This window comes from Anguilla anguilla, chromosome 2, assembly GCF_013347855.1.
Source record: "Anguilla anguilla isolate fAngAng1 chromosome 2, fAngAng1.pri, whole genome shotgun sequence".
In the NCBI taxonomy this organism is placed as follows: domain Eukaryota; kingdom Metazoa; phylum Chordata; class Actinopteri; order Anguilliformes; family Anguillidae; genus Anguilla; species Anguilla anguilla.
The window spans coordinates 62,503,142-62,516,480 of record NC_049202.1 but is presented as its reverse complement, the minus strand read 5'-3'; the positions used below and the strand labels follow the sequence as shown (position 1 = coordinate 62,516,480).

Below are 13,339 nucleotides of genomic sequence, written 5' to 3'. Positions count from 1 at the left end.
CGACACAGTTGCTGAAAAGTCACACGTAAATGAAGCGGTGGAGTACCATATTACCACAGACGCCCAGCGATGACGATTAGGCGTAGAGCAGAGAAGAGAACGCCGCCTTTCTAGACCATCTAGACGTTTATAGACCGTCTGCCATTTTAGAAACGAGTTTGTTTCCCGGCAACGAGAGAAAAACAACCGTGGAGCAAAAAATGGCCCTGTCCAAGTTTGGCCGAGCCGTATCCAGTTCGGCCAGCTCGGGCCGGCTGGTTTGGGCAGACGGGGCCAGGCCCTGTGCAGAGTGTGTGTGGAACAGAGTGCAGAGTGTGTGTGGGGTACAGAGAGGAACGCTTCCTTCCACACGCGCGCCCGTTAGCTTCTCCGCGCCGAAATCTGAGCCTCGTCGTTACACCACGGCGTGAACTCCCTGTTCTTGCAGTCGCTGATTTTTTTTCCTTTTTTTAAACTCTGTCTGCTGGCCCCCTCTGGACTGGACTCCGGCTGAAGGACGCGTTCTGCCTCTCAGACATTCTCGGCCCCCCGTCAGTTTTTCCTTCTCTTGACCCGGGAGGGGTCCCTTAATGGAGAAGTGCGGCTTGGCTGTCTGCTCTGGGCCCCGCTGAGAGCTGGTTTTTTTTTTCCCCCGCTCGTGAAAAGGAAAATCCTTTCGCATCCTGGCAGAGGAGGTGGGCGGGATTTACGGCGGGGAGTGTGTCAGTGCTGGAATTGGACAGATGACGGACACATGAACTCCCCCAATTGGACAGATCATCTGCGCATCATCGATGAAGAAAATGGATCTGCCGAAGATCAGTAATCTGGGTCAGATGTTAATCATCACTGACTTCCAAAGCACCTTGGAAGTAACCGTTTCGAATGGTGCGTGTGACGGTGTGTTGAGAGTTAAGGGAGAACGGGAGTCACTGGCTGTTTTTTTTTAATGAATGGAAATTTATTTTGAAGTCTGTTTACTCCCAAATATCTTTTTCTGTCTCTCTTTGAGTGTATTGCTTGCTTTGGTCAGATGTGATGTCTTCACAAGACTTCCTGTTTCCTGTCTATGACAGCATCCCATGTCATGGGTGATCTTGTGTCTACCCCTACAAATGCACTTCAGTTACAGGTGAAAATAGTGCTTAGTTCCAGTTCACCTGTACACAATAGATATTGTGAAATAGGTCTATTTGCTTTTTTTAAGTGGTTCATGAAAATGGACCGGCTTGGACTGATACTAATAACTGACTGTTAATTTCTTTTGATGTGTTGCTGGATTGCTTGTTTATAAAATGTTATTTGACTGCTTTATTTTGCTTTTGTTTAACTGAAGTCCATAATTATAGTATTAGTGAGCTATGTTTCATTTTAAAAACATCCAGGACGTGTTGTTGGTCATTTTATGCAAATGTGATCATTTAGGAAAATTTATATCTACATTTGAGAAGACTAAATAGATTTCTTTAGCCTTAGTCTGTTCTACAGATTCAGCCACAATTCAGCAGCTCTCCAAAAAGAACACAGTATCTTGCGTATCGCTAATCAGGGTTGTGGTGTTTTGCACTTTACGAGTGATGTCTAATCATCTCTGAGATGCCAAGAGGGGAGGAGGAGGGGGCTCATTTATCTCTGGGTCTGAGTGTAACACTGGTCAATGAAACAGGATGAGCCCCTAAGTTGTGGCCTACTTCACCCTCTGGCCAAGTCAAAAGTTCAGCCCTCCCTGTGTGGGGTGCCTGTGTGATGGGGTGGTGAAGGATCCTGTGCTCTTCCCCCAAAGTAGGAGAATATGCAACGCCCCCCCCCCCCCAACTCCCCAATTTTAGATGCAGGCAAAATTGTTCCCTGAATAATAACAGTATTATTTGCCATGGGACAAACATTTCCTAGCACAATGAGTCCCCCAAAAGTCTAGCTCACTCCTACACCCCTGGCGCTATCCCCTAGCCCTACCCCCAGGCCCGTGTCAGAATGGATCCTTCCATGGCCGCCACAGGCATCCTGTCACCCTGTGCACCCAAAATTAAGAATGAGTCAGCTAGTCATGTTTCACGAATGCTGACTACCTCTGGAAGGAATCACTACCCTGCCCTTTTAAAAGAGGGATTGCTCAGCCCTCTTTTAGACATGAAACTAACTCTTTGTATTGTTAGAAGTTATTATTGTTTTGTTTTAGGTTTTCTGTGGGGGGGGGGCGGGGGTAGAGGGGATTTCTGAGTGGGGGACTCAGGACTGTGAACAGTGGAGGATTTCAGGGATAACACAAAAAAAGCTTCACAATTATCTGTATTTCTGCTGTAACAGTATTTACAGTTACTGTGTTACAATCAATTTTTGTATCTATACTGCTGTTCATCAAACCTTATTGTATGCACTATGATTGTTGTAAGTAGTTCTGGATAAGAGTGTCTGTTAAACAAATAAAGGATGAAAAATTAACAGTATCAAAGGTGCGAGTTGCGCCCAATTTGTTTTTTTTTGTAATATTGATGAACCCCTCCTTCCTTAATTGGACTTGTCCTTGACTGCCCATACCCTAGCAGTCTTGCCTGTGGAATGTTCCATGTTGGCCAGCTGCTGGGGGTGGTACTGGTCCCCAGCTGTGCCTATACATTGACGCAGAATATTAATGTAATTGAATATGTTCTTCATAAATAAATCTTGGTCTCTGTAACTCCTACAGTGCAAATACTCAATAAAAATACTTTGAGTCCACGTTTGACATGTTGAAAAATTTAATTAATCGCTGAATCCTCTCTCTTTTTCAGTTTCTCTGTGCATGCAGGTGAGTGCACCAGGCTCCATGTAGATTGTACTGATAAACTATTTGTAGTCTGCATGTCTCTATCTCTCTCTTTCAGAGACACACACACACACACACACACACAGGCATATTGCTGCATTCAGTCTCTGCAGAGACCGTGCTCCTGGGTCCTAGTACTCCAGAGTAATGCGAGACTAACACTGCGGTCTGCCACCCCCCACCCGCCCCAGAACCCCCCCCCCCCCCCACCATCCTTCCCCCTCTGAGCATAACGATCTGCTGCTGCTCAAATTCATCAGCAGCCACTCATAAATCCAGTTACAGCTAGCAATACACAGCACATGCATGGCCCCCCCACCCTTCTGACTGGGCGGGCCCTGGCTGCTGGCTCAGCCACCGGATTGGCTCAGCCAGCTGTCACTTAAACTATGGCCTTCTCACTTCAGGCCTAGTGAGACATTCCGCTGGTCTAAACTGTTTCTGCGCCGGGTGGGGGTGGGGGAGGGGGCTGCCCCTGGCGCTGTGCTGCTATGTCCTGGGGAGTAACGAGAGATGAGGTGGAAGAAGATAAACAAGAGTCTGGCAGCCTCCGCAGGGGCGTTACCCAGAGGAGCATGGGGGGCCCATCGTTTGGGCCGAGGTACGAGAACACGTGAGCGAGACCACACCGACCGTCCCAGCCACAAGTAAGCACCCATCGACTGATCCAGAAGAGTTCAGCGAGGGGAATTACTGGGAGCACTGAAGTAATACCATTACAGCTGGAATGGGGCTGGGGGGGGGGGGGGGGAGACAGACAAACAGCTACAGCGGCAGGACTCTGGGTTTAGCTCCTACCAGTTCTGAATGAGCAGCCCGATTATCTCACTAATCGGACCTCACAGATCCCCTCGTCCTCTCCGGCTCGGCGAAGGGGAATTTAATTTCCTGACAAACAGGACGCAGGGGGTGTGGATGAGCTGAGTGCAGCCTTCGCTTGTTCATTTGTTCATTCAAGATCCACAGTTTACACCGGAAACGGTCTGGAAAATACTGTCGTTTCCCGCTAGTGTTTGCGTTATCTCTGACAAATTGCACCCCTTCCAAACTTGATGAGCAGATTAAAAATGTAAAGGTTGAACCAAGGCAATAATTAAATATATTTTTGTCCTGCATTTCACACAGGCCTGACTCCACGGTTCCCACCCCTTCATCTGATGTCCGTGAGAAGCGACATGCATGCGCAGGTCAGGGTTATGGAAGCTTCCAGAACCAGTTTTTTTTTTCGCTTGGCTCCCTGAAGCTCAAAAAGCAGCATGCGATGGGCAGGCATGAGGGGGGTCGTGTTAGCCCTGAGTGAGATGCACCCAGCAGCTGGTGTTGACGTGTAGCGTTTGAGAGAGGTGAACTGAACCCCCTACCCCCCCCCCCCCCCCTCGTTCGGCCATGTCCAGCCCTTCCCAGCCTAGCCTGGAGAGTCAGGTAACCAGGCAGTGTTTATTTGCAGCTTGCCTGCTGCGTTCTGTTCACCAAGCAAAACAAGCAAACTGCCACTTCAGCAGTGCCGCTCCAGCAACCTCTCTCCCTCACTCTCTCTTTCTCTCCCTTTTTCTCTATCCCTCTGTCTCTCTCTCCCTCTCTCTCTGTATCTCTGTCTCCCCAACAATGCCCAGTCAGTGCTGTTTGTGTTTGTCCCTTTGGAACAGTGAGGGCTGTCCATTTAAACAAAAGTCGGGGCGTGTTCCCGCATTTTAAAAAAGTGCTGGCGTCCCATCCGTGTCAGGAAAACGGTCTCTTTATAGCGTACATCGCCGCACGTGTGTAGCGTGTGCACGTACGCATTCATAGAACAAGCGAGCGCGTTCAGGGCGCTGCTGAAGTGTAGAACTTAGAGCTGTCACGCGTTTGCTGTTCGCAGGGACACGCCCGAGTGGCACCATTAGTCAGGAGCGCGCGTACGCGTTTATGTGAGCGTACTGAGTTCCTGTGTGAGAGCTGCATGTGCATGAGTGTGTAAAGAGAGACTGAGCCCAGCCCAGCCCTGAGAACACGGGTCTCCCGTTATTCCAGGAATCCCAGTCTCTTCCAGGATTCCACACTGAGCTGACATTCCCAGGAGTTTCGTCTGACAGGAACGTACCTGACATCTCCCAACCCCCCCCCCCCCACTCCAACTCTCCATCTCTCCTCTCTGAATTCATCTTGACCTTCTCAGTGCCTTGCTCACACACAACACCCCCCCCCCCCCCACACACACACACACACACACAGCACCTGGCCCTCACACCCCAGCTCCAGCAGGACACGACGGTGCCCTTATCTGACCGCGCTCTTAAGCCACAGACGGGCTGTCTCTGTCAGGGGGTCACGCCTCTGTGTGTCTCAGGTCCAGAGAGTTTACGGTTAAAATGGGTCCATTGTGACTCCCGGCCATCGTGTCCCTGAGCTGTCCGCCGCTGGCACAGTCGCTCTGTTGTTCTCTCCCAGCGAGGAAAGCAGAGTCTGTTTTGATGAATGTGCCACCGCACCGCTCAGGCACACCATCATTTCTGCAACGTCATTGCGTGGCTCCAACACCCACTCTGCCACACCTGTACACACACACACACGCACACAAACACACACACACACACACGCACACATACACACACACACACACACACGGACGCACACACACACAAACACACAAACACACGCACGCATGCACACACACACACACAGACACACACACAAACACGCACGCACGCACGCACACACACACGCTGGCTTGACGCGGATGAAGTAAGGATGCTTTGTTGCATTAGTATGAGATAGCGCTGCTTGTCTGCTGATGATGTTAAGTTGTTGCAGATAAACACAATGGGCTCTTGACGGCAGGCTGTGAACCGCCCTGTGTAGCAGTGAAAGTGGGGCCTGTTATATAAGGAGCCTGCCCCTCCTGCTGCTGCACAGAGTTTTTAACGCCGCTGATGGCTAATTCAGGGGGGTGTGTGAAAACAGCCTGATCCCTCCTCTGGCAGAGAGAGATACTGAGGGAAACAAGTGGAGACGGGGGGGGGGGGGGGGAGTGTCCACCTGTTTGGCCCTGTGTGTGTGTGCATGCATTTGTCTGAGTATGTGTGTGGAAGCATGCTCATGTATATCGATGTGTGTGTGTGAATGAGTATGTGTGCGTGTGTGTGTGCGTGTGTGTGTGTGTGTGCCTGTGTGTAGTGCCTTTATACAGTTATTAGTATCATACCTCCCTCTACATGTTTCTTTTGTGTACAACAGAGGGGTGGAGGGGTGGCAGTGCGGGGTTAAGTGGGTGCACTAAATCTGTGTATGTGAAGTCATGGCCACCGCCACACCGCACATCCACAGGGCTCAGAGCTCAGCCAATCACAGCTCTGCGCGCTCCCTGGCGGAGTCCCAATCAAGCGAAGCCACGCGGGGCATCTCTCAGTGTCAGATTCACCGGCGTTTCCTTCCACATCTCCAGAGAGGGTCAATTTTAATTCGCCCTTGACTCCGCGCTGACTGCAGTAAATCAGTGTTTTCCATTACGCACCGTCCACAGAAACATCCGCGAACAGGGCCAGAGCATTCAGTCGTGTCTAAACGGGGTGGGGGGGGGGGGGGTTGAGTGAGAGCAAGGACCTGTATTCAGTCAAAGCCCGAGGATCAGTTTGGCCTTTAGGTTCACAACGGAAAAGTGTTAGCATACGGACCGGGCCATACTGATCCCAGACCAGCACTACCTTAATTAAGTGGCACATAAGAGGGGAGCGCAGAGGCCATGCAGCTGCACACAGACTGGCCGTCCTCTTGCACAAACTTGAGCCTTGGGTTTTATCCAGCACGATGGGAATGCGCAGTGAACACCGCAATCAAATTTCACCGTTAAATATATCACATCGGGTGAGTTATACGGTGTAGCGCGTCGGCATACTTTTCCTCATCCAGGCTCTCAAAACGATCAAACGTTAAACTGTTGCTTGGCCGCTGCCATAGTACGGACAGCGGACCACTGCAGTAAAAATGAATCAGCACACATTTAACCCTGGAATCCACAGTGCGTACAGTAGAGAAAATGGGCATGAGATACACAAATGAACAATGATGACTGTATCTCTGCATCTCTGATGCTGCCTATTTGTCAACGCTCTGCTGTAACATCCAGGCCATCTCTGCAGCACCCAGCCAGCACTGCCCCAAACCAATCAGTCAATCAATCAATCAATCAATCAATCAATCAAATTTTATTTATATAGCGCTCATTACAAAGCATGCACTTCAGTTTACCCTAGCCTAAATTTCCACAAAATAAGCCACAGGTGAATATAGCAAGAAAAAACACTCCCTGGATAGCATATAGGGATAATCCCCTGGAGTGGACCATGGTGATTTGGGGTAACCCCCCTTCCTCCACTGGCTGGCTCCAGGTGGGGGTTCACAGGGGCAAACGTGGGTTAAGTCCTTTTTTCAGCCCATCTTACTGGTCGAGGACTGGTTGCGGGAAGGAATATGGAGGTGGTGTTGGGCGGGGCTGGAATGGGGGATGGGGGGGGGGACAGGGGGACACAGCGGAATCAGAGGGGGCTTGGAATGTGAGCCAGCCACCCCATCAGTGGCGGTGGGACCAAGAACAAGAACAGGGAGTTTGGGAAGCAGGCAAAGACACAGAGTGGAGATGGAAACATCTGATCCTGCCAAGTTTCCTACATACCACGCCCCCCCCCTCCCCCCACCCCCCAAAGCCTGTTCAGACCCAAAGCAGTGAGGTAATGCTGAACAGTGCTGATAGAACAGCCAGAGCTGGCTCACTACTGCCCCCCCACTGTCACTCAAGGACTCACACTGGATGAAACCACAAAGCCGCCACTAATCCCATCTCTCCTGGAAGAGTCTCGCCAGTGTTTGTGCTTTTTTAGATAATGACAGACCCATCACTGTACCCTGCTAAATCTGCTTCATTGTTTCGCAGTGAATGTGCTCCCATTGGATTACAGGGAAGACATAATTCAAGTTGTCTTCCTGTTACCAATGCAGAGAGTCTCTGAATCTCTCCCTCAAAATTCTGGCTATGGTGATGCATCATGCTTTATAAAACTTCTCTGTGATGCCTGTCAGTGTCACTGTTGTTTATGTTTATATCTAGTGAGGAAAAACTGGAATTTATCCTCAAAGGACAGGTATTTAATGAGATAAGATTTGAAGTGACTTGTTAGGGTATGGAGCAGCAAAACTCATGCCTGCACCTGCCACAATGCCCACAATGCCCACAACACACACACACACACACACACACACATAAACACACACGTGCAAACACACACACATGCACGCATGTACACACACACATACACACATGGACGCACGCACGCTCACTCACTCACACGGAATGACGCAGCCGTGGCTCAGACAGGTGGATGTGGGCACAAATCCCAGGTAAGAGTCTGCCGCTATGGAGCACTGGTGAGTAAGGTACTTTAAGAAAGCATGCTACCACACTGGACTTCCTCTTGTGTATGTGTACTAGAGTAAGGGCAGATATTTACAGCAAATGATCCATGACGTCCACAATCTGTCTCCTAGCATATTGTGGTTAAGCAAGGTACTTAGCTTACATCGCTTCAGGTAATAAACAGCTGCATAAATGGATTGTACGTAAAGTAATTTGCGTAAGTATCTCCAGAATGCATCATCCATTCACTTATACTACCAGTCAATCAATCAAACTGTACACATTGCAGTACATCAACCCCACAGGTCTGGACCTTTGATGATTGGGCTTTATAAAATAGATCCTTCAGCCTAGAAGAGGTCTGTTTTTTTTGTTTGTTTTTTTTGCCACTCGGGGGAAAGTTATTCTGATTTCTCTCTGTTGTGAACCCAGGGATGAGCTTTGAAGTAAGCCAGATGGCAGAGACGTTTGCTTTAGTGTGCAACTGCATCAGTTACCACTAATACTAGCACCGTGTCAGTAAGTACACAACATCAAATTAAATGTAGCTTGCCAACAAAGCAAGCAAAAAATATTTTTTCAAATTGGAAGTAAACTACAATTTACATAAAACATCTAAACCCGCAGTCTTAGTCCTTGTTCCCTGGACAATACGTTAGCCTCAGCCCACGAATGGTTCGAATGAGTATCAATTTTAAGTATGTTGATCGCTGTGTTTTTACATGTAGCCTACCTTTCGCTCCTATAGCCGTACCGAGTCCGACAAGCCACGGACCTCACGGAGACCTGCACAATCCGCTCTCTAGTGGACGCTCATTCAATTCCTAAGGAAGTTTACTTCAGTTCGTTTCCGGGTTACCAAGAAGTGTGCAGTGTGTGTTCCCACGTGAGTCCGAAAGTGAGTAGCCTACAATATATTTGGGATTTTAGTAAATCGAACTGAATGTTCAATCGTATGCTTTTAAAAGTTAATTATCTGCCATTGCGTCTAGTGATTATTATTCGGTAATATACCCTGGCTCCGCTGCAAATGCACATTTGTAGATATATAGCTATCTTGCTAGATCCTTGGTTCCCGTTCATGCGCTCCTAGACTTCAGACATAATGCTTTTTTTGCAGACGTCTTCACACTGGACCTTGACATCTATTTTACATATTTCGCCAAGTAGCTGGCTACTAAAATAAGATGTTGCTTATTGTAGCTAGCTAGACCTATTGGCGATGTGTTTTTATTAAAAGATGTAGAGTTTGTGGCATGCGTGTGCAGGATTGCCCGGCTACTTTGTTACCTAGTTCGGCGTTTGTTAGCCATTAGCTACTCAAGCCTATGACTTCGAGAAAGCCTCTGTACAATTTCCTCTTAATTTTTTGTACGTTTTCTGATTCCCATTTGTTCTTGTATACACGTGGCATCACAGTTTATTGAACATTTCAGGTAGCTTTTAAATATACAATTTGTAAGTGCATGCAGTCTGTGACAATTAAGGCTAATCACATTAGTCATCTGTGCTGCAGATGGTTAAGCCAGAAACATGTATGGAGGTAACCCAGGAGAAGAAGGCCAAGAAGAAAAGCAAGGGTGTGCCAGATGATGGGGGAGAGACTGAAAGTCAAGCAAAGAGCAAAAAGGTGAAGAAGAAGAAGAATGCTGCAGCTGCTGCTGATGTCACCAATGGCGAGGATGTCAGTGCAGGAGAAGAGGAGGCGAGCATCAAGGTTAATAAGAGCAAGAAAAAGAAAACAACAGAGGAGGCCTCAGGTGAGCGGGGCCAGGACTCCACCAGCATCACAAACGGTAAGAGCAAAAAGAAGACGACTGGGGGAAAGAAGAAGAAGAAGAAGTTGGACGGGGCGGAACCAGAGCCCGTTTCTGAAGTCATTGTTGGAGATGGTAAGAAAACTGGAAACAAAGGGGATGGGCAGAAGGAGCTGTCGAGCGCTGCTGTGAGTGTTTACACTACTGAGAAAAGGGGAGAAGAGGAGGAGGAGAAGAAGAAAAAGAAGAGAAAGAGGAAGACCCCGGAAGCGGACAGCTCCGGGGCTGAAGCAGGTAACGGAGGACGGGAGGGGAATGTTCCGGAAGATGTGGGCCGCGTCGAGGTGCAGGAGAATGGCGCTGAGGGCACTCCAAACAAAAGGAGGAAGAAGACCGCGGTGAAAAAAGACGGCGCGCTCAATGAAGGGAACGTAGAAGAAACGGGGGGAAAGGCGGACGAGAAGAAAAAGAGAAAGAAGAGCTTGAAGGCGGCCGCTGTGCAAACGAGTGTCAGCGCGGAGGCGAGCGCTGAGGAGACGGGCGCGGGCGAGAGCGAAGGACAACATTCCAAGAAGGAGAAGAGAAGGAAGGAGAAGAAGGAGAAAGGGAAGGGTGTTGTGGCCAGAGAAGGGGCTGTGGAGGTGGGACCGGATGCTGACGCCATTATGGCCAATAAGGCTGAGGCAGCGGAGGTTAAGCGAGAGAAAGGAGGGAAGAAAAATAAAAAGAAGGCACCCAGTGGAGAGGCAGGCGTCAGCCCTGACACTGGTGCCTGCGATGGACAGAACGAGGAAGCGGCCCAGACGGAGGAGGTGCTGGAAAAAAAGAAGAAAAAGAAGAAGGGAACGGCTCCTGGGGCTAATGTGGACGCCAGCGGAGAAGAGGCAGGGAATGGTGTGAAGACTCAGAAAAAGAGAAAAGAGAAAGAGGTGATCACGGCCGAAGGGGAGAATGGCACGGATGTCGATGTGAAAGGAAAGCAGGACAAAGAGGAGAAAAAGAAGAAGAAGAAGAGGAAGGCCCTGGTGGAGGTTGGGGAGGAGGAGGCTGTGGCCAAAGGTTTGAACAGCCAGGAAAGTGAGGGGGAACCAAAGAAGAAGAAGAAGAAGAAGGAAAAAAAGGCAGATTTGGTTCACGGTGAGGAGCAGTCTGGAGCAGAGGAAGCCACCGCACCCCTGCGGAAGAAAGAAAAGGAGAGAACAGAGAAAAAGAAAAAGAAGAAGACTGAGGGGCAGGAGGAGTGTGTCCGGGAAGTGGACGGAGAGGCGGAGGAAAAGAAGGGGGCGGCAGAGGAGGGAGAGAGAGCCATGAGACCTGCTCTAAACGGCGTGAAAGGAAAAAAAAAGAAAATTAACGCCAACGGGGGGAGCCCGTCGGTGACCAGGGCGGGAGCGGCCGTGGAGAGCGAGACACCACCGAAGAAGAACAAGAGGAAAGGACAGGGGGAAGAGGGGGAGGGAACACGGAAACTGAGGAAGAAGAAAAAAGAGAGCGAGGAAGGGGAACCTGAGGAAGAGAAGAAAGTTACTCGGGTGAAAAGTGACCCCGAGGAGAAAGCGGTGAGTTGGATTTGACGTCTTTGTGCTGGTATGAGGCCCCTTGTTGCCATAGTTCCTCCAGAGCTTTCCTTCGATATGGCGGTCAGTCTGTGAGTGAGTGAGTGGGTGGGTGAGATGTTTCCTTAAGTTGTGTTTCATGCTTCCCCGCAGGTTGAAGTGGTGTTCGTCTCTGAGAAAATGGGCAATATGGACGAGGTGACAATTGACCAGGTACAGATCACCGACGCATTCACTGATGTCATGCCCCCCCACCCACCCAAGCCTTATTTATCACCTGTAAATCCCAGATTTCATTCGTTGTGATACCTAAAAATAAGATTTCTCAATCCACCTTCATTATGGGCCTATCTATCGCCACCGACACCATTCTGGCTGTGGTATTGACTGCAGAGCACACACACAGGATGCACGGATAACAGAGTGGACTGTAATAATGTGCGAGTGTTATGGTCCTTAGGTGAGGAGACAGGCTCTTCAGATGGATATCGACAATGAGTCACGTCCCAAAGCCTCAAACGGTTCACTGGTAAGAGCATGTTGCACACCCATAACACTGCATTAACTGTTGGTTATATTACATGTTTTTCTTTTTAAGTAATTTTTTAACCTGAGTATTGCTCTGTTTTTGCCACCTTTTTTCTTTTCTAACCCAACTCAGGGTCTTGGCCAGTGGAGCACCGCCCAGTTTGAGAGTTCCGGCCAACAGCAGAAGTTCCTGCGACTGATGGGCGGGTTCAAGAAGGGTGGCCAGCCAATGGGGTCAAGCGAGGGGAAGGCAAACATGGCACTGGGGAAGGAAGGGCAGGACTTTTTGCAGAGGGGCCTTTTGGCAGAATTTGAGCGCGCTCAGGACCGGAGGATGGATTTCCAAAACAAAGGGGCGGGGCTGGGCTTCTCCCCTCCGTCCAATAAGAAGTTTTCCATTGACGCCAACGCTCGCCACTCCGTCCGTTTAGACGACTGAGGCAGCGGAAGTGCAGCTGACGAGCAGGCTAGCCGGCTGGGAGACTCTCGATAGACACACAGGCTGATAGGCTGGAGCTGTCCCACTGCCACCACAGCGGAGTGGAGTACAGCTGAATAAAATGGCACACAGCCACGGGAAACTGGCCACAGGACCCCCCCCCCCCCCCCCCCACAGCCGAGAAGCAGGGCTTTTAGGGTCATCTTTCGGCACGTCTGGTGGGAGCACCACCTCATTTGGCTGCTGCTGGAGGAGTGAGCCCCTGAGATTGCAGTCTTCCACATTCACCCATGAATGTGTTCAGCGAGCAGCTCCTGCAACCATGGCATTTTACCATAAGGACCATTCGAGAGGGCAAGCAGTTCAGGAAATTCATTGTGGTTGATTTTTGAGCAGGGTGAACAATCCTGTTGAATTTTCCACAATATATTTTTGATAATTTATTGACTTGTGTATGTATGTGTGTTGTTGCCCTAAATGGAGAGGCCCTTGATAAATAAATTCCCTACAATGTCCCTGATGTGTCATACTCTGTTCTGTATCTTGACCAGTCTAATTGAAAGTATTTGAGTGCTTGCATGCGTGTGTGTACAATAATCGACGCATACCTCACCACTCGGTCACATACAAGACAAGGCAGTTTGGTTCAATTGAAAGGTGGAAATCATCAAATAAAGCTCTATCAACAGAACATCAAGCTACTTTTAAAAAAATCGATATGTGGCAATGACACAGTTGTTTGATCTGAACTTCTGGATTGTGGACAGGTTGTATCCTGCCGCAAATATTTTAAAACACTTTGTTAAAGTGTTTTGCACAAGTAGTTCAGAATGTTTTTTGAATGTAAAATTAATGACCGAATGCCAAAAAATCTGGTCTGTTCTAATG

At 49.1% G+C, this 13,339-nt stretch overlaps 1 protein-coding gene and 1 long non-coding RNA gene across 2 annotated transcripts; one reads left to right on the top strand and one right to left on the bottom strand.

Moving 5' to 3' along the window:
• Positions 1–6,951: 6,951 nt before the first annotated feature.
• On the bottom strand, positions 6,952–8,982 carry LOC118217020. The gene is made up of 2 exons (XR_004763118.1): positions 8,905–8,982; positions 6,952–7,253 (listed from the first exon to the last, which is right to left on the bottom strand). It is a non-coding gene; the product is annotated as an uncharacterized LOC118217020 (long non-coding RNA).
• On the top strand, positions 8,964–12,971 carry knop1 (lysine-rich nucleolar protein 1). The gene is made up of 5 exons (XM_035398719.1): positions 8,964–9,069; positions 9,688–11,487; positions 11,638–11,697; positions 11,945–12,013; positions 12,146–12,971. Exons 2-5 carry the CDS (start codon positions 9,688–9,690, stop codon positions 12,449–12,451), a joined length of 2,235 nt encoding a protein of 744 aa, XP_035254610.1. The 5' UTR covers positions 8,964–9,069; the 3' UTR covers positions 12,452–12,971.
• The last annotated feature ends 368 nt before the right edge of the window (positions 12,972–13,339 follow it).

Coding starts and splice junctions, on each gene's coding strand:
- knop1 (XM_035398719.1), top strand. CDS start 9,688: ATGGTTAAGCCAGAAACATGTATGGAGGTAACCCAGGAGAAGAAGGCC. Junction 11,488..11,637: donor GTGACCCCGAGGAGAAAGCG/GTGAGTTGGATT, acceptor GCTTCCCCGCAG/GTTGAAGTGGTGTTCGTCTC. Junction 11,698..11,944: donor ACGAGGTGACAATTGACCAG/GTACAGATCACC, acceptor TATGGTCCTTAG/GTGAGGAGACAGGCTCTTCA.